Source organism: Hippoglossus stenolepis, chromosome 16, assembly GCF_022539355.2.
Source record: "Hippoglossus stenolepis isolate QCI-W04-F060 chromosome 16, HSTE1.2, whole genome shotgun sequence".
Classification (NCBI taxonomy): domain Eukaryota; kingdom Metazoa; phylum Chordata; class Actinopteri; order Pleuronectiformes; family Pleuronectidae; genus Hippoglossus; species Hippoglossus stenolepis.
The window spans coordinates 17145326-17170618 of NC_061498.1; the positions used below are offsets into that span (position 1 = coordinate 17145326).

Consider the following 25293-nt stretch of genomic DNA (forward strand, 5'->3'; position numbering starts at 1 on the left):
CACACACACAACATCCACCTCACCCCACCCTCTCAACCTGAAAAACAATCTTTTTTTTCTCTGCTCACGACAGTTGAAATAATGGGCAATTAAAACGACAACAGAAATCAAAGACAAACCTATGATGGAAGTGAGTGAACAAGGGAGAAAGAAGAGAGAGGGGGGAGGGGGAGATGGGGTGGTGCGGGGCTCAGAGAATCAAGCTGTTGTATTAATCTGCAAATTTCTCCTCAGATGACGCAAAGACTGCGACTTTGGCTTCCCGTCCCTCTCTGCCTCTTCATCTCCTCCTCGCCACATCCCTCAGCTCGCCGCGCCTCTCCCTGATGCCTCGCTCTTGTCGAATGGGAGACAGCGTCACACAGCAGGTAAGCCTGAGCACCTCCTCGTTGTCTTTTTTTTTTTCTCTCCTCCCTCAGTGTCCTCTCATTCATTCACTGCTCACACATGCAGCAGGTTGACAGGGTCATTGCATTTTCTTTGGCGTCTCAGTCCTTTATGTTTATTATTGGCTTATTGTCTATCGAAATCTCTCATGGGTGAAGATGCATCAGAGTATTAGAGCTGCAAAAATAATGATAATAGTTTACAATGAGCTGCAGGTTGTTTACAATGAGCTGCAGGTTGATGCAAAGTTCGGTCTCTGCTTTTTTTTGTGCATGCCGGATCTTTAATATCTTATCAGTTATCTGCATCGTTGTAGCAAGCTGTGTGCTGTCAGAGAGAAGAGGATCCGGGAGATTTAAGGAGTTTCCAAGACGTCTGTTGGCCAAATGGAAAGATGGATTTACTGTAAGGGAATGAGCTGTGTGAAATTCAGTCCTGCTGGACTGAGGAGCAATAGCAAAAGTTGCGGCGTTGGATCAAAAAGGGAGGGTAAGGGGGAAAAAAGAGGAGAAAGAAGGAGAGCAAGAGGAGAAAGGGAGTGTTTATAAATAGCAGAGCTTTACAAGGGTGAAGAGAGCAGATGTGAAAGACAGTCTGTGCTTAAGGAGTTCAAACAACAGATTAATACACTCAGATTATCATCCGAGAGATGCGGGGGGTGCGGGTTGCTGGACACGTGTACACACACACACACACACACTTCACAGATGCAGAATAAATCACAGACACACACACACATAAGCTCAAGCATTTTCTCTCATTGACACTTCTTGTCCACTCAATTCAATTTCAAACACTGTTTCTGGCGGTGTCTTCCCTTCTTTTACATCAATTTAAATATTTCTTAACATTTTATTTACAGTCAATAGTCAAGTGCAAATACTTGAAATTTTGCAGTACCAACTTTTCAAACATGACGATTTGCTTCTTTTCTAATTTCTCTGTAGCCCTTGTCAAACATCTCTTTAATGCTAAAATCAGTTGATCATTTTTTTTACTTACAAAATTATAATTTTTAAATAGTTTCAGTCATTTGTCAAGCTAAATACTTTTTTTGTATTTTTGATTTGTTCCAAATTTCTAAATGTAATGATTTGCTGCTTCTCTCTGTTTCAATTCAACACATATTTAAGTTCAGTTAAGTTTTCTTTTCACATTATTTTGGCAAAAAAAAGCATCTAAGGAAGTCACATTGAGCTTTGTAGAGGTTGTAATGTCTTTTAACATTTTATTGTATGTTAACGAGAATTTATGATAAGTTAAACAGTATATTCAAAAATAGATCTCACTCAATTCTAAATAGTGATAATTTCTTTGTCTTCCAAGACATCAGTCAAGTTCTGAAATGTTTTTTGTTCAATTAACCATTTAGATGATCAGCATGGATGGTTTTAGTGTTGGGTGCATATCATTGTAAAATAGATATCTTTGGGTTTTTGACTTGTTAAGTTGTTACGGCCATTTAATGGTAATTTTATCAAGTTGAATTGATATCAGAAATAATAAGTTGTAGCCCTGTTTCCATTTAACTGGAAGAGTGGAAAAGTAAAATACTGAAACATAATCGTTAGCTTGGCAAATATGTGCCTTAGAGGTTATCATTAAAACTGGATCCTAAATGCTTAAACAAAGAGGAAACAATTGTGTCATGAGTGTCAAACAAAATAAAATCTGAATTTCCTGCTGAATCTGATTATCCAATCTTATTCCTTTTCTGATCGGTGTACTTTTCAAAATGAATGAAAAGTTTAAAATAACTACAACTCACCTCCCTTCAAAGTAATCAATACAATTGGATTCACAGAAAACCAGAACCGAAACAACCAGTGTAGTAATGCAATGTCACATGATCCGTCTTCGAGCAGCAAGCACCTCTCGAGGTTTTAGACATGCCAAGTGAGGACACGCACTGACCACACGGACCCGCGTGTGGTCACATCCAACCTCAGTATGTCTGGATGTGATTGACGCTGACCCTCGCTGAAAGGGTTAATGCGCGTCGTTTAACCCCCCCCTGCTGTTGAGGCCACAGAGCAGACACGTGTTTGATGGCAGTTGTGCATATGCTGAGGGAATTAGGTTTGGCTCTGCTTTGACTGCATGGACAGTAAGTGTGTGTTGAGTATGTGTCTGCAGAGGTTTATTACAGTGTATTAGCAAAAGGAAATAGAACAAGTAATCTATGAAAACTGCCCTACGAAGCCTGAGAGCAGTAACTACACATTCAGAGAAAACAAGAAGAAAGGGTTTTAACGCAACACTATGTAACCTTTACTTAGAAACAGCACCCAGCCACTTATGGTAGTTAATTCTGTTGGGCTCCATGTTCGAACGATTAAGTGGTTTTCATGTGGTGAAAAAACAAAGTCTATCACTGTATTGAGCAGACCTCTCACTGGGTAGATCCAACACACTGAACACACTAATTTGGCAAAACAGGGAAGTTAGAGAGCGCCTCAGTTGTTTGTCAAACATGACGCGTCGGGGGAGAAAAAACAGAAAGTCATACTCCTCTACTGGCAGTGTGAAAGGAGTCATTCGCCTCTTTTAGTGGGTTTAAAAAATCTGCGTACACTGGCTAATTTTGGTATAAAAGAGGTTTAATAGTCAGGTACATTAATCTCAGGAGATCGTACCCACTCACCAAAGATACAAAGAGCAAGGACAGATGTACAGGTTGAGGACTGGGAATGAAAGAGGAAATATTCTCCCTATTCCAAATCAGTGCACTATCCAACTCATTTTAAATCTGCTGTTTTAATGTGAAAAGTTGCATCGTGTTGATTTAAGTTTTCACGTTGACTGACAAACCTACAAAGCCTTCAAATGACATTAAGAGAGATGGCCATTAGGGCTGCTTAGTTAATAAGTTACCTGGTTCCCCTCTTCTTCTTCAACACGCGATTCCGCCTCAACCCAGTTATTTCCGCTGCCTTCAAATGGAACTCGTGAGCTCATGGTTACAATGTGGGCAGGTGGTCTACACTGTATGCTTGGGGCTCAAGTCATTGGAACAACACTTTTAGGCAGTGGCAAAAGTAGGCGCTAATATTAATGTCAATACCCACATTCAGAAGCCACAGAGGCTAACAGGCATGTAACACTTTTGAAATTCTGAAGAAAAAACATTTCCATAAAAAAAACGAAATTCCACAGCCTGAATGTTTCTGAAAATGTCAGCAAACACGTCACGTTTAAGAATATTCAGAGATCTGAGTTGGCTTCCACGTTGTTCATATGGTGTCAGTCTGTGCATGTCTTTATTATGAATGCAAAAATATTAAAAGTGCATGAATTCATGATACTGCACACTGACACGGACATGTGGCCAAGATAAGCCTCATTCATATTCCACTCATTCCCAGCCAGATGTGTGTGTGTGTGTTTGAGAACAGTTCATCATGTAGCGTCTTGTAGTGCGGCTGCGGTGACCATCCTCCTCTGCCTCTGGTGAACGAGGGGAGGATGGAGGGGCGGGGTGGGGATTACATCTCGATCCCTTTGCAAAGCTCACACCAAACAATCAACCACTGGACGTAATCCTCTGAGACACACAGACACCAGCACACAGTTATAGACACACACACACACATGTGAAAGCCTGCTTGACAATGTATTACAATAGATATTCATAAATTACACTTATTCAGAGAAAAACTACACATTAAGGAAATTTGTATCTCTTCAGTGTGCAGTTCTGTATTGATTTAGTTATATGAAAATCCTAAAATCTCAAGATAACATAATTGTTTGGGTCATATTCCACTGTTAACGTGCATCAGGAAGTGAAAACTTTTAGATTGTATATGTTCTACTGATAATATATTCTCTAAAATCTGAAAATACGTTGTTTTTTTTTTAATGCTAAATTGTACCGTCTGTTAAATGTAAAAAACTAAACCATTCTTAGCTTCCTAGAGTCCAAGATGACGTCCTCGGATGTCTAAAAGTCTAAAACCCCAAAATATTGATTTCGCAACAGAGACAAGCAGCAAATTGTCTGTAAGAAGTTGAAAGCAGCAAATATTTTTGCCTATTTCTTCACTTCTTGATGGAAAAATGACGTAAACCCAAACATTAACTGAATATAAAAGTTGCCAATTACTATTTTGTCATTCCACCAATTAATCATTTAACTGTCAAGTGACATCTGTGAAAAGGTAGATATAATGTACAGTTATGTAAAGTACAAGGAAAAAGCACAACTCAATAATGATACAACAAATATACATATTTATGCTATAATTTATAAATATAAACAAAAAACTGTAAACTAAAAATGGAGTTGTGCACACAGCAGAGTATTAGAAGTAAAAGTGAGCACTCATCATATAAATATCCAGTACATCTTTTGTTCTTGTTGCAGCTTGGCATATGATGTGAATCTTTCAACCTTAGCTTGAATCTTTAAAGTTGCATGATTGAAGTCCCCAGCAATGCTTCTGATGTGCTAATCGCTGATGCCAATTTCTACGATTAATCGCTTCTATTTGTATTGGCTTTAAAGGCTAAATAAAAAGACGACAAACAGTCAGAGATAACCAAAGAATTACTGTCATGTCAGTTCAGTTCAGAAGCAGGCGGATTGGTCGTCAGGAGGGAGTAATATCTGTACGTATAGCCAACATGCATCTGTCTGATCTCTTGAACCAACATCTGTGATTGGTTCGAGACCTGGTTGGATCATTAATGTGGACGACTATAAGTGGATACAATGAGTGGGGGGTTAACATGACCATCCCATGACAGCCAGGCTTAAACCGGAGGTAGTTTTGCAGTGACACCCTGCCCCGATGGTATGTGCACCTATATCTACAGCAGCTTGGGCTCATTTCCATTAATCAAAGCCTGCTCTTCTGGGAGATTAACTCATTCTGTCATCGCCAGTCCATCCTCCTGGAAACCATGACGATTAAGAAGATGTGTCGTAAGTACATGGCTGCAAGTGGAGACTGATTGTGATGCATATGTCTTCATCACACATCTGACGGACTGCCACGGCATTTACATTGAGGACCCTCATGTTTATCCAGTGTCTATTACTTTGAAAGTCACTGTGGGAGACGCTGTGTCTTGCGGCCGTGTAACTGCCACTTTGAAGTCGTTCTACCTTCACCCTTGTGCTTTCTCTCTTTGGCTCTCTTCACTAACATGTGTTTCCAGAGCTCTCACAAAGGCTAGATTTCCTTTCAAAGGGTTGTGCCTCTCGGTCTACAGCCTACCTTGCAGAGTTGTAATACCTGTGTCATGTTGCTGCGGAATCGAGGATTTGCTGTAAGCTGCCTGACCAAACAGTTTGAACTCGCTGACTTGACTCGCTGCATTTTAGTGGGGATGCTAAGCTGTGACGTGACGTAACAGGCCTGTCTTTGACCAGTTGCTCCTTGCCGGGGCCGCGACTCTGATGCTCTGAACAGCATCTGTTTCTTGTAGTTGTTGAGAACCTTACACACAAGTCATTAGAAACGTAGAAACCAGATTCAACCCCAGAAGGCCATAAAGGGTTTCGGTTTTCCTCAGCTGAACAGAGCCACTGGGACAGCCCAGTAAGAGCTGGTTCCTGGAGGCCAGCTACGTTTCATCCGGAGGCAGCTCTGACATTTCCTGGAGCAGGAAAATAATCTGTGTGTTGGGGAAGGAAGACAGATTTGCGGAACAGCTTCAGGTCCTTGAGTGTGTCCTTGCAGCTTACACTCCTCAGCGCCGCCCTCTGCGCAGGACACATGCTGTTGCTTCATTATTTCAGGGCCTCCCTCTGACCTGCTCAGGGATCAAAGGTTTAATATCCAGCTTTCACTCCCAGAGATGACGACAGGCAGCCTTATTCTTATTGTGTGATTCTGTAACACAGCATACAACAGTTTAAATTGCTTTTTCCCTCCGCCAAAAAGGTTTACGTCTTCACCCCTGTCAGTTTGTTGGATGGTTTGTTTGTTTGTAAGCAAGATTGCACAAAAACAACCAAACATATTTCCACAAAACCTGGTGGAATGATGGAACATGGGTCAGAGAAGAATCCAATACATTTTGGAGCAGAACCAGACATTTTCATTCTTTAACAGTGCGAGATAGAGCATTTTTCAATTTTTTCTGATTTCTTCGAGAAAAATGTATGGATCTCATTGAAAAAAATTAGGCATGACTGATGTGAAGTGTGTGCAATTTGGTGCAGCTTGATTTGATTTAAGGGGACTGTTGGGCCTTGACGGAGGTATGCGCTCTACTGGGTGACATTTGTGTATTTGAAAGCTCATCACCTGTCTTTACTCTAAAGAGCATTTCACCGCAGAATAACCTGCATTTTTAAAATTTCGCTTTTGCCATGGAATGAGCAGCATTGATCCTAAAATGATCTACAATGAAATTTGAATTTGCCCACCAGGTTTTGACAGGATTTTATGAACCCACCATGGTCGCTGAGTGTGAAATCCGTTAAAACCTTGCCTCCCCCCCCCAGTAAACTGAGGTGAACGTGGTCGACTGATCCTACCAAACAACGTTCATGCTAAGAATGACATAAGGATTGAAAAGAGGATTTGTGAAGACTATAACAGTGGAACCCCCTCCCCCTCCTCTCCTCAGTACTCTGTTCAACAAGGATTATATCTCCGCAATTGAAACTTGGCAGGGCATTCTCCGCCTCCAAAATATAACATTTCACATCCCGGACTGCTGACCGCTGCAGAGACTAGCTAGGGGACAGAGATATGGCCAGAGGGAGCAGGAGATGAGAGAGTGGTGGTGAAAGCGAGCGTGACAGCACACAAACTAGTAGGTACCATGTTTCATGATCCCTTGTGTCTACTGTAATTTTGGTGAATGTGTGCGACTGTATCCCCGCTGCTGCTGAATATGCCATCGGCTCAGCTGATGGATTATAATCATGTCTGATTGCAATTGTCTCACTGAGTCAGACTGTTTGTAAATGTGACATTCATACTTCTGACAGGGATTTGGCGTTGGCTGCGCTGCTCTCCAGATGTGTTTACATATGATTAATGTTTAGAGATGGTGGTGGCCAGTCTCTGTTAAGGACAAATGTAGCGCAGTGTTATTGGACAGCGGACGCATTCCTACTCGTTGACGCTTTCTCCAAGTTGAAGGTGATGACTGTGCCTTGGAGGGAAGTTGGATTGCTTCAGTCACAATCCTGTGTTGACGAACGGGAGCTGAAATAGACGTTGAGTAATAATTATAACAGTTGACAGTTTTATGGCTCAAGGTTGAGAGTTCAAAATAATCAAGTCGTGGATGTGGACCCGCGGGTTGATGGGAACATTGGGACTTTTTCACTTCTACCACATTTAGCTGCATTATCTGTGATTATTAATATGGAGACGTATCATAGGGATGGGCAATTATATCAAGATTAAATATTTCATAACAGTCAATATTGATAATTATGATAAACGTCACATATTTATGTTAAGTGTAAAGATTTTTGCTCCTGAGTGAAGGTTGTGGTTTTAAACTCTTCTTTATGACACTCGATAAACAGCAAAACATTTTATAAATCTGAGGTAAATCAGTTATGTGTTATACCTCCTTACTGTGCTTACACTTCTGTTATGTTGCTATCCATTAAAATTGTATTGTTAGAATTATTGAAGTTGTTTCATCCTCCAGCCCTAACACATCATACTTAATCCTTACGTACCTACACTGGTTGTGTGGTCAGTCTGTTGTGTGCACCACATTCATCCCGACGAATCTCCACCTCTACTGGATGGAACGCCATGAAGTTTTGTACAACCGTTTATGATCCCCAGGGGATGAATCCTATTGACTTTGGTGATTCTCTGACTTTTTCTGTTGTACCACCAGAAGATCAAATTAACTCGATGGATTAGAACAAAATTGTGTGCAGACATTTGTGGTTCCAAAGCTGTTTATCTTAATGAATTTAGCGATTCCCCCCCGACTCCTCCAGCACCAGCATGTGGCTTACATTTGTGGTTTTGGGTGGAATGTCTCTACAACTATTGAATAGATACAATTATGGAACAAGCCCACAGAATCAATCCTATTCTGTAGTCAAATTATTTCCCCTGCAGATATGAAACGACATGAATAAGAGCTCAGTGGCGCCCCCTCTCTCATACCTGTAAATGCATCTGTCAAAAACAGATACATTTTTACACTTTCGGGACATTAATTAATTTTTTAGATCAGGTAAACATAGCCTTCTCCAAATAGTACACAAATGCAAACCTGTCATCTGTATCTGCCCTCAGTCTTCTTCTCTTCTTTCAGCATTCTAAAATGAAGAAAATCCATACCAGTGGTAATCTGTGTTTGTTCCCGCCAGAGATTGCTTTCGTTTTTGACTTTAATTCCTCCTCTGAACACAAAGTTTTCTTCTTTATCTGGAGTATCAGAAACTTTTCTTGGACACGCCTTCTGCTTTTCCAGCACGCTCCTAGTTGCCGTTACTTAATGTCGTCACAGACTGCAGATTTAAGACTCTTGTTGTTTGCAATGGGTTTGGACGTAATGGATGTTCATGTATATATATAAGTCCCACATTCCAGATTTAAGTAACTTCCACTCAACCTTGTGTTAAAGACCTGTCACACCTGTTGGTCACAGATGGTGCATGGCCCACTTAGCTGACTCATTCCTAACTGCACTCATCAACTATATTTCTTCCTTTGTTAGCAGCTCCTGATTGTGTTGTGTTTAGATCCTGGCATGCTGCCTTTCCCATTTCGAGGATGATGCACAGATTACATCTCTCAAGTTATTTCTTCATGTCCTGTTTGGCCATCGCCTGCCGTGTTTGGGTTGCCTGCAGTCACGCTTTTTTACTTCCTTTAGGCACCCAAGCCAAATACTCATAGTTGTTGTGTGGGTGAGTGGAAGGTTTCCCTGGTTGTCCCTAATCCCCATTCAAGACCAGCCAGCCCTCACTGGCCTCCGGAGAGATGTTTTGTTAACATGGTCTATAAACAATCCAGAGTCTTTACATTTGACAAATTAGTTAAGATAAGAGACACAAATGCAGAACAGTGTGCAGGCAAACACATGCTGGAGAATGTTGAGGCATGTGTTCTCCTACTGTCTCCACAGGCAGGATGACGAACCAGACGACAGCCAACCAGTCCAACACAGTCAAGAAGGAGAAAGAAGAAAGCCAGCGAGATGACAACACAGAGGTTGCGTATAAAGATGCAGGCCACTGCAGCCGCAACACCCACAACCTGCTGCTGGCGCTCACTGTCATGGGTACGCAAGGACGAGGAAACTCTGGATGTGTGCTGATATTATGCTTTTATAAATTTGATCGCAATAAAAGCTAAGGTGTCCAGTGAGCTCAAAGGCTGTAATTGTTGACAAAACAACAATTTCAGCTTTTGGTAAACATCCCAAATCCCCACATTCTTAACTGATTGAGTTGAATTGAATTTGAGGTCAGTTTTATAGTCAAATGTGTTGCAGCCAATGCACAATCCTAAGTGTACGGACTCCATGATAATTTTCCCATGAGGCATCTTGAGCTTGTTGTTGTCTTTGGTCTTCCTCTGTAAACACTTTGGTATGTCTCTGCATGGCAGTGTTCTTTGTCCCAAAAAAATCACTACAAAGTTGAATAGTTTGTTATTTTTGTCTGTCATTTGTCACCCAGATTTAAACCCAGATTTAAACCCAGATTTAAACCTGTTTACATTATGCTACATGTTTGTCATTAGTCAGAGGCCTCCTACATGTCGGATGTAAACCAGCACAGTTTGGGGGGCCGCTGAAGTAGGCCTGTATGTCTACCAATACATTTCAAACTGAAAACATATAGTTCCTGAAAGAAACAAATCAATCCATTTAGCAAAATTATTGTAGCACAAAAAAGTAATAATTTAATATTTTCAGTGAATCAGTTTATCTTGACAAAAGCTTAAAATCAACATCACCTGTTTCCAGAAAAAATCCATGAATAATGAACTCCTTCCTCTCGTCAGGTGTCATTATGGGGGCAGTGTTTGGGATGCTGCTGCGGTACATGAAGGTGACGGACAACTCCACGCTCACGATGGTTTCCTTCCCGGGAGAAATCCTCATGAGGATGCTGAAAATGCTCATCCTGCCTCTAATCATCTCCAGTCTCATCACAGGTGTGCAGACACACACACACACACACACACACACACACACACACACACACACACACACACACACACACACACACACACACACACACACACACAAGCAATGCACAGTAGCACATAACAGTGTGGTACCATAGACTACATATAAAGATGGACGTGACACTCTATTAACATGGTGAGAGCATTTTGAACCTAAGACAATTTTTAAAAAACTGAGGAGAATTTATTCTCTGTTGAAACTCAAAATGTACAAATTTAATGATCATGAATATCTCTGAACCTGGGAACATTTGAAACGTCTTGATTAAAGATCAATAAAGACTGATAACCTGTCATCCTTTGGGATCACTGCATGAAAGGGAGGAAAAACATCCTATCTCACAATGTTAAAGAAAGTGACAAATAATTCCTCGGGCTGCACCAAAATGATCTGGTAGTCATGGTAATCCATCCAGTTGTAATCTTACTTACAAACAAACATACAAATGAACCAACCATCAAACAAACAGACAGGGGTGATTGGTAATGAAATAGTTTTCTTAGGCTTTGAACATCCTTTTTATTTTATTTGGTAGAATATTAAAAAGGGACAATGCAAATAAACACTGAATCAAAGAAAGAAGCATATAGGGCGGGAACATGTGGAACTGCAAGTGTCAAACTTCCAGGAAAAGCCACTTTCATTCCCTCTGTGAACATTAGCAGGGATCATTTTGATTATTGGTGAGTGCGAACACTAATGGTCGTCTGTCTCTTTCAGGGCTGGCTGGTTTAGACGCCCGCTCCAGTGGCAGGATGGGCAGCAGAGCCATGGTGTACTACATGTCCACCACTGTAATCGCTGCCATCCTCGGGGTCATCCTGGTGCTGGGGATCCACCCGGGGAACCCCAAACTGAGGGGAGGCTCGACAACCTCGGCCCCGAAGAACCCGAACGTCAACAGCCTGGACGCCTTCCTTGACCTACTCCGAAACCTCTTCCCTGAGAACTTGGTGCAGGCCTGCATCCAACAGGTACCATACTCTGGCTCTTCTTTTGTGCACACCGTAGAGTTGCAAGCATCAAATACAAACTGAAGAAACATGGAATATTGGTCAGAGAAGACAACATGTTTGCCAATGAACAAGTAGCTGTTCTGGAGCTTTCTGTTATGTCACATGATCATTGTCAAGGGAAGGTCAAGATAGCTCCGCTTTTAAGCCAACGTGGATGAGAAGTTTCTTCAAATGTCCAGAAAAATTCAAGCCTCTGCAATTCTATAACCACTGAGCGTTCCTGGGATGAGGAAACTACATAAGCTTGTCTTGAGACTTTTCTTCAATCTGTCCTTTTTTCCTTTGAATTACTGGAGTTTTATTATATATTATATTATATTTCCTTAGCCCTTAGTTAGTTAGTCAACAGATGAGAGAAAATACCTTTTTGACTCATGCATGCACATTGTGATGCAGTCATAGGTTCATATAAATGGCTCACAAGCAAAAACAGTTGATCCAAAGCTTCATAGGTGCTCCTAAGTGAGATTGTTTTGTCACCCATTTCCAAAGATATAATTAAAATGATTAGATTTTAAAGTTGCGCAACATATTTAATAGATCCCTTTGAGTTCTCCTGAAAAGATCATAGTTGTAATAATTAGCATGTCTGCCCGAGGCCCTGACATAAAGAAGGAGCAGCAGGAAGTTGTTAACGACTGGCGAGAGTCCTTTCGTCCTCCAAACCTCATACTCAATGTTTTCTACATGTGTTGGTTAACAGTGACGAGTGGAGGTTTGATTTAAATCAGAGGGTTTTGGCTACAAAGGGACCAAAAGGTCAAGGCTGCCATCTGTGCATGTGGAGTCCTGGAGGTGGAGCCTTTAAAATGTAAACATCAAGGTAAAGGAGAAGTTCATTGTTTTGTTTGTTGTTTGTTTTTCAGCAGTATTTCACTAACACTACTACAGATTTCAACTGAACTTGGTGGAAGGATGGTACATGGGCCAAGAAAGAACTCAATAACGCACCTTTTTTAACATTGTGAGATAGTGTTTTTACATTTTACATAATTCATGGATCTTGATGAAAAGAATCCACCATATAGAGAGAACTTATATCTGAGTGTGAGATATTATCCGCGGCTTGATAGAATTTAAGGGGCCTTGATGGATCTACTGAGTTCCATTCTAGTTTGCTTTCTTCTGTCGAGCTTTAGGTAACAGGATCAATAGCTGTGTAAATGGCAAATACACAGTAAGCAGCTGGTTAGCAAAGCTTAGCAGAGAGACTAGAAAGATGTCAAAACAGTTAGGCTTTCTCTGTCCAAAGGTAACAAAGTTCACCAACTAGTATTTATAAAGCTCAAGACTTAAAGGTTCAGTGTGTAGAATTTAGTGACATCTAGTGGTGAATTTGCATGTTGCAGAATACCCCTCACCCTCCTTAGAAGCCTTCAGTTGTCACAAAAACTCAGAAGACGTTTAGTTTGTCCAGTTTGCACTACTGTAATCTGCATTTCTCAAAAGCTATTCCTCTAAAGATTTGATTTAGATTTTTTGTTAGCGAGAATTTAAGGCAACACTTAAGATATATATGAATTTGTTGTGCTGCTGAATCAGTGATTAGTTGATATATTTTATTGATCACATCAGTTTGTTTGTTTGTGTTTTCCCCGCAATCTTTATTTTTCACCATTGTAGCTTAAATATTTCTATATTTTACATTTTGAACTGCTAAGAAATCCCTTTAGATTATAGATTATTAGATTATATAATTTAGTTAATAAATTGGCCCATTCTTTAAACAGAATTAAATCAACCATAATTGAGTGATTGCGGTACAATAATACCAAAAATAAAACTGCTTAAGGCGAGAATGAAAGTCTTCCTGAACCAAATTGTCTTTGAGTGAGAGTTTACAAAGACGATTTAAATTTACCATCTGAACACACTGTTGTAGTGTTTTTCATTTGAATAATGGCGGACGCAGCAGAAGGACTCGGGAGACGGCTACTGTTTATCCAAGCTGATCATTTTTAAACGATAATCCAAGTCTCAATCATGAGGCGACAGTTGCCTTCTTCTGTCCAAATCCTGTGTTTATTTCCCCCTCTTCTCTCTGTCATGCGTGTATGTCCGAATGATTAGAAGAAGTTGCCTGTGTTTGATTGGGTGAGGGTCAGCCCTTCTGCTACTGCTAATCTCTTTACATCTGTAACGTCATATCCTTCTTTACCACAGTAAGGCATCTGCTGGTGAACAGGGAGCCGTGCTGAGTATGAGCTTAAAGACTCTCTCCCCTCTTCTCTCCTCCCTGTGGTATCCTCTCCTTTTTCTCTTTTTCTCTGTGCCTCTCCCTCTTTTCTGTCTGCATCTCTGCTTTACTGCCTCTATTGTTTGTGCTCATCAGGGATTCATTGAAGTCACAAAAGGCATAATTGCTTTAGCAGGAAGGAATCGTCCTTCCCCTCTTTAACCTTTAACCTTTAACCTTCCTCTCCTCCTCTTTTTCCTCTTTATTTGTCTTTAATCTCTTCCCTGTTTGGCTTTTTCTTGGAACACAAATCTGAGTTTGCTGCGCTGTTTCCAAACTTGTGTTTGATTTCACAACAAAATCAGGCTTTCTCCTCTGTTCAGTTTTCTTCTGAACAGCTCATCAGTCACGGTGTCGTTCTGTCTCCAGGTTCAGACGGTGCTAAAAAAGGTGACGGTCCCAGCATCAAACCAGACTGAGCCCATTTTAGTGGGCAGAAAGCAACTGGAGTATAAATGGGGCATGAATGTCCTCGGTGAGTTGTTGATGGAGCAGATTTGCTTCATGTTGTCCAATCATTTCATGCTCAAAATATAAATTCCTTTTTTTTTTTTTCATTGAAAACAGCACAATTATTTCCGCTGACAAGCTGCTTTGTGTATTCCTCAAGGTTTGATTGGCTTCTTCATCACCTTTGGGATCTGCATGGGCAAGATGGGCGAGCGCGGGAAGGTCATGTGCGACTTCTTCAACATCCTCAATGAAATTATCATGACGATGGTTTCCATGATCATGTGGTCAGTGTCTCGTTTTCCTCCTGTGCGTATTTGTGTGCAGTGTGTTGAAGCGTACACAACATGCGTCTGTCTTTGCTCATGTCGCGCTCCGGCTGCATTGCTTTGACGTTCTGGAGAATACCACACAAGGAGCTCAGCGACAGTGATAGATATGGTGAAGACTGTGTACATGATACAAACTGTGGGAACAAGAAACAGCGTTGCACAGTGAAGACTGAAAAGGCGATGAAGGAAGAGGAAGAGGGGGAAAGTGTGTTAGTGAAGGACACGGACAGATGGAAGGACGGAGAGAGAGGGATAGAGAGGGCGAGGGTTTCCCTGGGATATGCTTGAGTCTGTGGTATGTTGGGGAGGAGCAGGAGCAGGAGCCAGGGCCCAGATCAATGTTGTGGGTTCCCAGGGGAGGCGGGGTGGAAGATCTCCAAAATGTAATGAATCCACCAACGACAGAGGAGCCACTTGGCAGCAGAGCAGAAGGCAGATGCGGGCAGGAGGGACAGCAGGACGTGGAAAGATGCGTGTGAGAGCATGCCTTCAGAGAGCAGGGCAGGCCTTGAGGCTTCGCAGGACCCCCGGATAGTAGCACAGAGAGCGAGAGTGTCGTGGCACTCAGAGACAGGAAGGGAAGGGAAAGGAAGGAGGGAGCGGGTAGGCGGTTGGAAGAAAAACAGCAGGATGCTTGTCTCGCAGCTCTCCTAGGCCATCTACGAGTGCAGCTGGACACCAAAGGAGTTATGTCCTTGTTCGTATCACTCACTCAGTATAAACAGATTACTCACGGGCCTATGGAGCTCGCCAAACACGGTCCAGTGTATACAAAAACATGTATCATACGAGGAACACATCCATCAAATCATACGTGGCATACTCCACCAAACAACTGTCGGTGAATGCCAGCGGCAGCGTGCAGCTGACCTGAGCAGCCAGGCCGCTGTCACCGTGAGACCTGCTTTGACTCGCACCAGGAAGAGCCTAAAGGGGAAACACAGCTTTAATTCATAAGTCCCACAGCGGCCTGTTTTCATGAACAACTGCACTCCAGAGCTGGAAACCAGAGATCCAAGAATGTGTTATGTCCTCAAGCAGAGAAAAGATGTTTGACAATGAATATAGATTAATCAGGTGTTGGTCTGATATTTCACATTAACATGAGTGAAAGACAAATAGAAAAAAATGATTATGATTCTGATATTTCTTTAGCTCTAATACCTTAGCTGATAAATCATGAAATCATCATGAAATCATGAAAGCAATAATAAAGCAGCAGGGTGAGAGAACTTGATCCATCAGGTTCCTGAGGAGGAAAGGCTTTCTCTTTCAGGTATGATTTTGACATAATGAAGGTCTGTTTAATTTGAGAGTAATTTTTCAAGCAAATATAACTATCTTTATATAGGTTTGCTGCAGCGCCTTGTCTTATTTTACAGTAATGTGACAAAATCTTTGGGTTTTAGAAAGTTCATCCAACAAAAGAATTAATTTGAAGACCAAGTTAATGAACCACACATTATTCTATAATGGAATAATCAGATGTTTTCACTAGTGTGTTTCATCTTAATTGTAAGAATTGTTGTTTTCTTTACCCTAGAATGAGCCCTTTATATTTACATACTTTATATTTACATTGGGAGAGGGTCCTCTCTACGGAGGCCGCCTTGTTTTTTACAGTAGCCCACACTGGACAAACTAAACACCTTTGAGTTTTTACAGCAACTGAAGGTTCTCTTTCATGTTTGGAAGGGGAGGGTGAGGTGAGGGGTGTTCAGCTGCAACATGCAACTTCACCACTAGATTTCACTTAATTCTACACACTGAACCTTTAAGAATAATGTTAAACAATGTTAAGTTATTTACATATCTAAATAAATACTTCAGAATCATATAAATACTAAATACACACATAAAGATACAAGTTTATTAATATAAAGAATTTAAAACACAAGGCATTCAAAAGTAATGGGGAATAATAGGAAATAATAACTTCATAACCGATATTGCAGCTCTGACGGGTCTCCCTGACTCTTTGCAGGTACTCTCCCTTTGGCATTGCCTCTCTGATCGCAGGGAAGATTGCAGCCATCGGAGACCTGGAAGTGGTGGCCAGGCAGCTGGGCATGTACATGGTGACCGTTATCGTGGGCCTGGTGATCCACGGCGGATTAATCCTACCTGCTATATACTTTGCTATCACCAGAAAAAGCCCCTTTATTTTCTACTCTGGAGTCTTCCAAGCTTGGATCACTGCGCTGGGCACTGCTAGCAGGTAGGCTAGTCTGCAGGAAGTGTGTGTGTGTGTGTGCACGTGTGGGTGGGTGAAAGTTCTCTGTTTGGCATGTGTTAACACATGTGTGTCACATGTTTCTTTTACAGCATCTATTCCTCGAGCAGCTGCTGTAGTAACTATGATTGATCGCCGTGACCTGCTGCTCCCTTTCAGCCATTTGGGTTAAATCTGAAAGGGCTAAAGGCAAATTCTGTATTTACACAAACTGAACTGACAGATCAGGACAGCAGAGCCAAATGTGTGTAACACAGGCTATCATGAACAAGTCCATGTCAGACAGATCCTGTGTTGTAAATGTCTGAGCCTCTGGATTAGTTGTCACCAGCCAAACTGGCCCTGCTGCATCCTGCCTCGCTCGGCTTGGTTCGGCCAGCATGGAATTCTGCATTGCTGCTGAAACCAACTGTCATTTTGGCACATTACTGAGGCTTTAGTGAATATGGGTAATCCTATCAACGTTTTCTCTAATTATATTATGACCTGAGCTTAGCAGGGCCAGGATTCAAATTCCTTTAATTCACATGCTGGAGGATTGCAACAGTGGCCTCCGCCAGCTGTCGGGAGGAGGCTGTCAGGCGACTCAAATTTCGGCCGAATCAAATTTTTTCCCTCCTTTTTTTATCCTTTACCTTCTTCATCACCACTGCACTTCTGTCTCTCACCACCTGTCCACGTATTGTATTTCCTGCAGCAGAAACTTTGATCCTTTCCTTTGTACATCTTCACCTTTTTCTTCCTCTGTTCTCAGTGCTGGGACGTTACCAGTCACCTTCCGCTGCCTGGAGGAGAATCTGAAAATTGATAAACGTGTGACTCGCTTCGTGCTGCCCATAGGTGCAACCATTAACATGGACGGCACCGCACTGTATGAGGCTGTGGCAGCCATCTTTATCGCCCAGATGAATGACATCAGCCTGGACGGCGGACAGATTATTACAGTCAGGTAAAGCACATGGTGGATGTAGATCTTGAACTAAAACATGGCAGACATCGACACACCTTTCTGAGATCGAAATGGGTGGAACATGTGCGTGACAATATCTGAAACTTCCCAAAGCCAAAAATATGACAATCACAGCCCTTTCATCCATTTGCAGGCCAGATGCAAAGGAGAGAAAGTACATAGAATTTGAGCCAAAGACAGTAAACGCCCAGACCAGACTGTATATAAAGATGGACAACATGACAGGTCCCCATGCAGGATGGAAAAGGGTCTTGACCTGGTGGCTGGCTGCAGTATAGGTCATAAACCTCGTCTCCTCTATGTTTGCGTATGGGACATGCACCAAATTAAGAGATCAAAGTACACGTGAAATTTTTTCTCAATGATGATTTCACCCATTTTAAGTAGTTCTTATCACACTGATGTTTATTTTTGATCAGTTTGGTTTTGATAACTTTTGATGCTATAAAAACGGGGTTAAACTTCCTGATTGACAGTTGAGACTGACTCGAGTCGAGAAAGTGTCCACCTTAAGTCACTGAACTGGACCATGTAACATTTGCTACCAGGCTGCAAGAAACCAATTTTCTTAATTCACCAAAAAGCTGAATAATACTGATCTAAATCATGTTGTAAGTTTCTGTATTTAAAACTGATCCTGGTTTGATATCTCTCTGCTGTATCTGCTCGGTCTGCATGCACAGTGTTCCTCTTGCTGTTGTAACTTAACAGCCTGCTAAACTAAGAACTGCAAGAGTTTCTACAGTGGAGGAAATAGTGATAAAAGACCTACCGTGTGTGTTACATTATCCACCACCACACCCCCGCACCCCCCCGACCTTTTATGGCAGTTTCACAACTTGCTGGACAAAAAAAAGGTTTGTGAACCTCTGCCTAAAATCATTTATTTTATTTAATGTTGTTTACAACAAAATCTAATTTGCTCTTAATTATGTCGGGACAATCCACTGCTTGTTTAACTTTTACTGTGCACATTTACTTTAATCTGAAACAATTTAACAGATCAAATACATTTAAAGTGTAAATAATTTTAATGTTTAATGCTTTATAATGACTTGATTGTGGGGAATTTATTTTATTGGGTTTATGTAACAAGCTGGGTTTTTTTCTATTAACAGGAAGTTCTCGTTGCACCAACCTGATAGTCACATGACACAATTGTAGCATTTTTATTGGATAGTGAATAAAACTATTTTCAAACAGCTTAAAGTGTTTTTTAGAATCTGTTTAACGACTGAGAGTTTTAATGAATCCACAGGGCTTCGTGCTGTGTAACTTCTGTGTTGCATTTAAATATTTCTCATGTAATCCTGCCCTTATTGTAAATATGTTGTCTAAGTAACCAGTGGAAATGAAATACAAAAGCATGTTCATATGATCTGACTTGCATCAATTATAGTTAGTGTGCTGTGTTGAAGGGCAGTCTAAAGCTGAATGAACACAGTTCAAAAATAATGAGATTTTCGAGGTTTCAGCAAAACATTTAGATCTGATTGGAACCAGTCTACACGGATCTGACTCCTCTTTGTGGCTGCGGGTTACAAATGATCCTCAGCCCTTTGATGTTGTCTATTGTTGGTCTTTCATCAATGGCTGTTTACGACCAACTTCTGAAATCTAATTTTCAAAATCTGTGTGTGCCTATTGTGTCATCTGTGTGCAAAATTGTCCTGAAATAAGATCCACATGTGCCGTGTGGGGTCATTTTTAGCGCTGCAGTTTGTCAACAATGCCAAGCGATGAACAGCCTCATGCAGTGAATATCACAGTTGTGAGCGGTGTCCAAACTGGCCTGAAGTCACATCTGCGACCAACATGAACTGATAATTCCTTTAATTGCAGCCATGGCATCACAAGCGGCCTTCTTCTGAGCTTTAAGGTTTTAAGTCAGGCAACATTGACAGATTTTGTTTTGTTGTCGACATTAAAACCTACTACGAAAAAACATTTTCCTCTGTCCATATTTCTTCTTCACAGTGTAAGTCTTGCGTGGACGACATGGAAATGTAACTCATGTAAATGCCAGGCTCTTGCCGTTTGACCTGGTTCTGCAATTGTAAACCATTACATTTAAACTATATCACACATTATTATAAATCTGTTTGACGCCTTGCAGCAGAGGATTTTGTTTTTTACCAATACAACTCACCCTTTGCATTTTGCAATCTGCTTGTATGTTTGTGAAGTAAAATATCTCCTAAAACATTCAAGTAACCTGATACTAAATGTATGGTTACTCTCTAGTCATCCTACAGTTATCATCAGGGTTTCCACTGGCTCGTAAAAAGTCTTAAATATGTTAATGCTATCTGTTGCATTTTAAAATAAGTACCAGCGTCAGCAAATTATTGTTTGTAATGTCTCTGTGTGTTGTAGTATATTCTCAAAGACACAGATATCAACTTGCTGTTATAAAACTACAAACTAACGTGGAACTGATAACTGACCTGGTCAGAATTGATCTCCAGACACCCTGCTTGTCTGTGGGAAAGACTGTAGATATCTACTGTCTGTAGTTTGATAGACAACTTTTCAGGGTTTTTCTCTACTCCTCTTTTTCACCATATCTTCAATTATGGGGAAGTGTACCTAATTCTGGGACACTTTATATCTGTCGTACTTGACATAGGTCTTAGGGTCTTAATTACGGTCTTAAAAATCGTAAGTTTAACTTGTTGAAACCTGCAGTAACCCTGTATGATGCAAACTCATACACACTTTTTTTTTTTATTGTCGATCCAAAATGGTATTCAGTACATTTAAGGCCTCTTATATACCATGTTTATTGGGTTTTTTTGGCGGCCATTCAGCCGAGTAGACATGCTGAATCAGCAGCGAAAGTATTCGCTAACTTCTCTGATTGGCTGTTCAACTCAGTGTGTCAGTGATTTCCATTATTATGTGGTTTCACCGCTGACTTTTCTGGTTGCTGACAGCACATATTAACTTTTTTTAAGCACATTTTTTTACATGGATTCACCTTTTGCTCATTGAACAAATGAACTCTCCTTGCATCTTTTTTTGCATGTCTGGTATGAAAGATTAATTTTGGCTTCAGTCGCATGTGACACTGTGTGTGGTCCCTTTTACAGTTGTTCAGCAACATTGCAAAGTTAAACTTTATAGGATCACTTTGACATTTTTCATCAGGCATGTTCTCAGTGTCTGAAACTCAGACAGAACGTACGCATAGGTCGTCTGTTATCTGTACAAAACATGTACTTTGTTGGGTTCTGTGCTTTGAGGTCTTGCCAATTGTTTGACTTTTTGCCATCACATTAATGATAGATTTTCCTGGTCTCTGTCTCAGTATGAAGATGGTTCTGCTTTCTTGTCTCCTCCACAGTATGACCGCCACCCTGGCCAGTGTTGGAGCTGCCAGTATTCCGAGTGCTGGACTGGTGACCATGTTGCTGATCCTGACGGCGGTCGGCTTGCCCACCCAGGACATCAGTCTGCTCATCGCTGTGGACTGGCTGCTGTGAGTCAGGTGTCTGATAGGCACTGATATGAGTAATGAATGACTTCTCAGCTTCTCCTCAAGAGCTAAAAAAGAAACATTTGTGAGCTGTATTGTAAGAATGTTCAACTCATGGTGGCTCTCATCATTTCACTCGCTGACACTGATACTGTTTGTCCACTCAGTGACAGAATGCGTACCTCCATCAATGTGGTGGGCGATTCGTTTGGTGCCGGCATCGTGGACCACTTGTCCAAGGCGGAGCTCGCCGAAATTGACGCAGCCGAATTGCAAATGCAAATGCAACTGCTCCCTCCAGAGGAGGAGCTAGATTTCATCCCTCCGCCACCGATCTTCACCGAGATGGACCTGATCGACCCTCTTAGACCGCCTGAGCTGCCACCTCGCTCCCCTCGCCCACCCAAACAAAACCACCACGGCCTCTCCCAGTCCCACTCAATCACTTACTCGCCGTCCCGTTCTATCCGATCTCCATCACCCCGCTCCATCCGTTCTCCCTCTCCGCGCTCCGCTTGTTCCCATTCTCCCCGACCTTTCCGTACTCACTCACCACGCCTCCTCCGCAGGACGGAGGCGGGCTATTGCGCTCTGCCCAGCCATGATAACCAGGTATCTATGCACCACTGCTTCCTCTTTTTGTACCGTAATGTTTCAGACTACCTGTTCCCCTGTGAATCAAGTCTATGATATATATATGTAATATAATATGCTTTGAAGAGATTTTGAGATTGGTCATATTGTTACTTTATCTGTTAAATAATGAGAACATACAGTAGACACCTGAATCATCTGCGTATCCTTAAGAAATTCTGTTATTTGCCATTAATAAAGTTATTATTTGTTACCTATATGTATATTGTATTTCAAGGCTTTTATCTTTTAGTACAGTATCTTGTGCTTTGCATGGTATGATATGTGTTCCAATTGGGCACCAGAGTCTATGATGTATGAAGGCTACATAGATAATTCAAATCTCTGTTCCTGTTATATTTCAGCTAAAATGACTATGTCTCTAAACCCTTTTCCTTTAACCTTTACCATGTGTGCATTTGTAAAGGTTTAGTGTGTTAGTCAGTTGGTACAGTCTCCATCGTCTACCTAGTCACATTTGTTTCTCTTTTCCGTCTCAGATTCCCACAATGCCTCGCTGCTACAGAGAGCGAGAACGGGAGCGGGACCGACTGAGGCGAGAGAGTGAAACTGAGGAGGAGGACGAGAGAGAGAGGGTTTTGGGTGAAGTAAGCGACGGTGAGGAGAGTGATGACACTGCCTATGATCGGAGGAACGTCATCCCACTGGGCGACCTGCCATGATTGGATTTTTACCACAGAGAAGCTTCCCCAGCGATTTGTTTTTGTTGTACGACAGCTTTCCCCGCTTTATTGCATGGCTCAGCTTTTTCGCACGAGCCCAGCGGAGGGCACATGTGGATTTCTAGCTGGTTACATTGTTACTTCTTTTTTTTGTTTTGTGTTCCGAGATCGACAGGATTGATCAATAATTTTCAATGACAACACGCTGTAACATTCCTGAGAAGAGCCCAATAAACCAACCTGTTCATTTTAGCTTTCTTGTTAGCTGAAACCCATCAAATGGTGCTGTATATAAACTTTTTCAATCGCTCTAGAGGTTCAATTCATCCTTTAGGCAGAGCTACTGCTTCATCCTCTCATGTTGGACTGAGGGCAGACTGGCAGACTCACTATCTCAGGTGGTATTACGAGAGGGGACGGACTGGGGCTGGCTAGTTAGCTTGCTAACTGAAGGAGGAAAGAAGGGATATAAATAGAAGCAAAACAAGAGTTTATCAATGGCCTTGTTTCCCACTGCTGAGGAAAGTTTTAGTGTGTTGCTTTTGCAATGTTTCTTCTAAAAATATAAATAAATAGATTTAATGCTAACATTGGTGAGCGATAGCAAACATTTACAAACAGCACCTTTGTAATGGAGTTGTTTCCCCAGATTACTCATTTCATTCCCTTTATAATTTCATTATGATGTAGATTTCTCACTTAATAACCCCCAAAAAGTTCCTGTATGACTAAACCCGATACCGGGGAATTGTGGGTGTGCTCTTGATGAGAAAAGTATGTTGGTGTTTTTACCAGCCTTTTAAAGCACAACCACAAGTTATGAGTTCCTCCTCTGCTCGGCTCCCTCTCTTCTACTTTTAGTTCCTTTGCAGAAAGTGAAATTGTTAAACTTACAACTGAATAGTTTGACATTTTTGGACATAAGTTTATTTGTTTGGTTGAAGAGAGTTGGGTGAGAAAACTGATATTATTCTGAACTCTTTATGGTGAATATGAACCCAGCAAATAGTTAGCTTAGTTTACCACAAAGTTTAGGGGGCAGCTAGCCAGATTTTTGTTTAGTTTTATCCTTAAGAATATCTGTTAATCTTAAAATATTCAGTTTTAGTCAAATGTATTTGGTTAATTTCAGTCCAGACAACCTAAGGATGTTCAATCTACTTTTATCACTGACACTTATGTTTCAAGTTTGTCAAGCATTTAAAAATGTTGTGTTGTTTTGAGTGTATCATTGTCGCCGATCGTTGGTTTTGTCATTCATGAGGTTAGTGTAAAAGACAATGTTTACTTGTTTATCTACCCCTGTACATGTGACAACAATGATAAATCTCCTCAGTAAATCCAGTTACCATTTCCATTTGTCTGGGTTTAAGAAACCTTAATGTCCAATAACATTATTATAGTGTATACATTACATACATTTTCCTAGAGACCATCTGTTGACGATGATTTAGATGGATTTTATTAAAAATAACCAACAGCACTTGATAGTGTAATTGTTTAGTTTGTGATACATTTCTCAAAGGAAATTTTAGTTTAGTTTTAGTCTAATCCATGTTGTGAAAAATGGGTCATCAATTCATATTTTTTAGCATTGTTTTCATAAACACCATGCTCGTATGAAGCTTTGTTGGTAGCAGTAACTTCCTGAAGAAAGATAGACGACATGAAAGCTCTGAAAAATAAAACCAAAACATCTTTATCCCCCGCTGGTTGCTGTATAGGTCATTATCCCTCCCCCTTCCATTTAAGCAGATGGGACACGGGCCAAATAAAACACCTGCCAAATAGATATTTCCAAAAGACGGTTTCTGTCAATTTAGGTAGTTCAGTGATGGATGTTCATGTTGATGTTACTGATATGACGTAGTGATTGGCAGAGATTCAATGAGGATTAGTTGAGAGCGATTGTCTGACCCGGTGAATACTCTGCAGACTCTGGCTCTAAATGATATCACCAGTGGAAGTGCACGTATCCAGGATATTTTGGCAAGAAGTAGCCGAGGACATAAATGTGTGAAAAACCACCACGCATCATTTCATGTTAGTGAATTTAGAGGTGCTGGTAGGTTGATTTTGTCACCCTCAGACATAGCCAGGCTAGCTGTTTCCCCCCTTTTCTAATCTTAATGCTATGCTAAGCTAACCAGCTGCTCGTTGTAGCTTCATATTAGCGTGCGGTATCCGAGGAATCACTCTAACACGAGGCAAGGAAGGCAACAAGTGCATTTCCCAAAATGTCAAACTATTGCTTCAAATGACCTCAGCAACACAACAGGTTCATGTAAATGATCGAAACACATGACCAGCAGACGTTATTTTTATATTCCTTTACCTTCTGCATCTCTACATTTTTATCCTTGGTGCTCTTCTTGCACATCGCCTCATTTTCCTCGCCGACACCGGTCAATGTTGATGTTAATATTGTGTATATTATCGATGGTTTGTATTTTTTTTGTTGTAGTTTGGTGTCTGAAATGATGAGTAATAGGCAAGATGCTTTATTGATTTTGTTGTATGTTTAAATTTACTTGTTCTTTTCTCATTTATTATTTTTAAGTTGTTAAATGCTGTAAAATAACGTCATCCGTCTCCTCTGTCCCACTGAACTGCCTTTCATTTTAAACTAGAGTTCATTAATAACCTCCCTACATCCTCAAGTTTTAACTCAGACTCACAGGTCCAGGTTGTGTGTATATTGTATGTAATAAAACTTCTGAGATTTATTTAAAATA

General features: G+C 41.1%; 1 protein-coding gene across 2 annotated transcripts; it reads left to right on the plus strand.

The window, feature by feature from the left end:
• Positions 1–25293, plus strand: slc1a9 (solute carrier family 1 member 9). 2 transcript variants are annotated; one of them, XM_047344019.1, is made up of 12 exons: positions 1–130; positions 235–368; positions 9457–9612; positions 10341–10493; positions 11248–11501; positions 14149–14254; positions 14390–14516; positions 16546–16779; positions 17549–17743; positions 21111–21245; positions 21410–21854; positions 22376–25293. In XM_047344019.1, the coding sequence occupies exons 3-12, from the start codon at positions 9462–9464 to the stop codon at positions 22556–22558; spliced, it is 1983 nt and encodes a 660-aa protein (XP_047199975.1). In that variant the 5' UTR covers positions 1–130; positions 235–368; positions 9457–9461; the 3' UTR covers positions 22559–25293. The 2 variants fall into 2 exon arrangements, with proteins under 2 accessions (XP_047199975.1, XP_035037623.2); XM_035181732.2 differs by lacking the exons at positions 1–130; positions 235–368 and adding an exon at positions 6964–7158.

Coding starts and splice junctions, on each gene's coding strand:
- slc1a9 (XM_047344019.1), top strand. CDS start 9,462: ATGACGAACCAGACGACAGCCAACCAGTCCAACACAGTCAAGAAGGAG. Junction 14,255..14,389: donor ATGGGGCATGAATGTCCTCG/GTGAGTTGTTGA, acceptor GTATTCCTCAAG/GTTTGATTGGCTTCTTCATC. Junction 16,780..17,548: donor GCGCTGGGCACTGCTAGCAG/GTAGGCTAGTCT, acceptor CTCTGTTCTCAG/TGCTGGGACGTTACCAGTCA.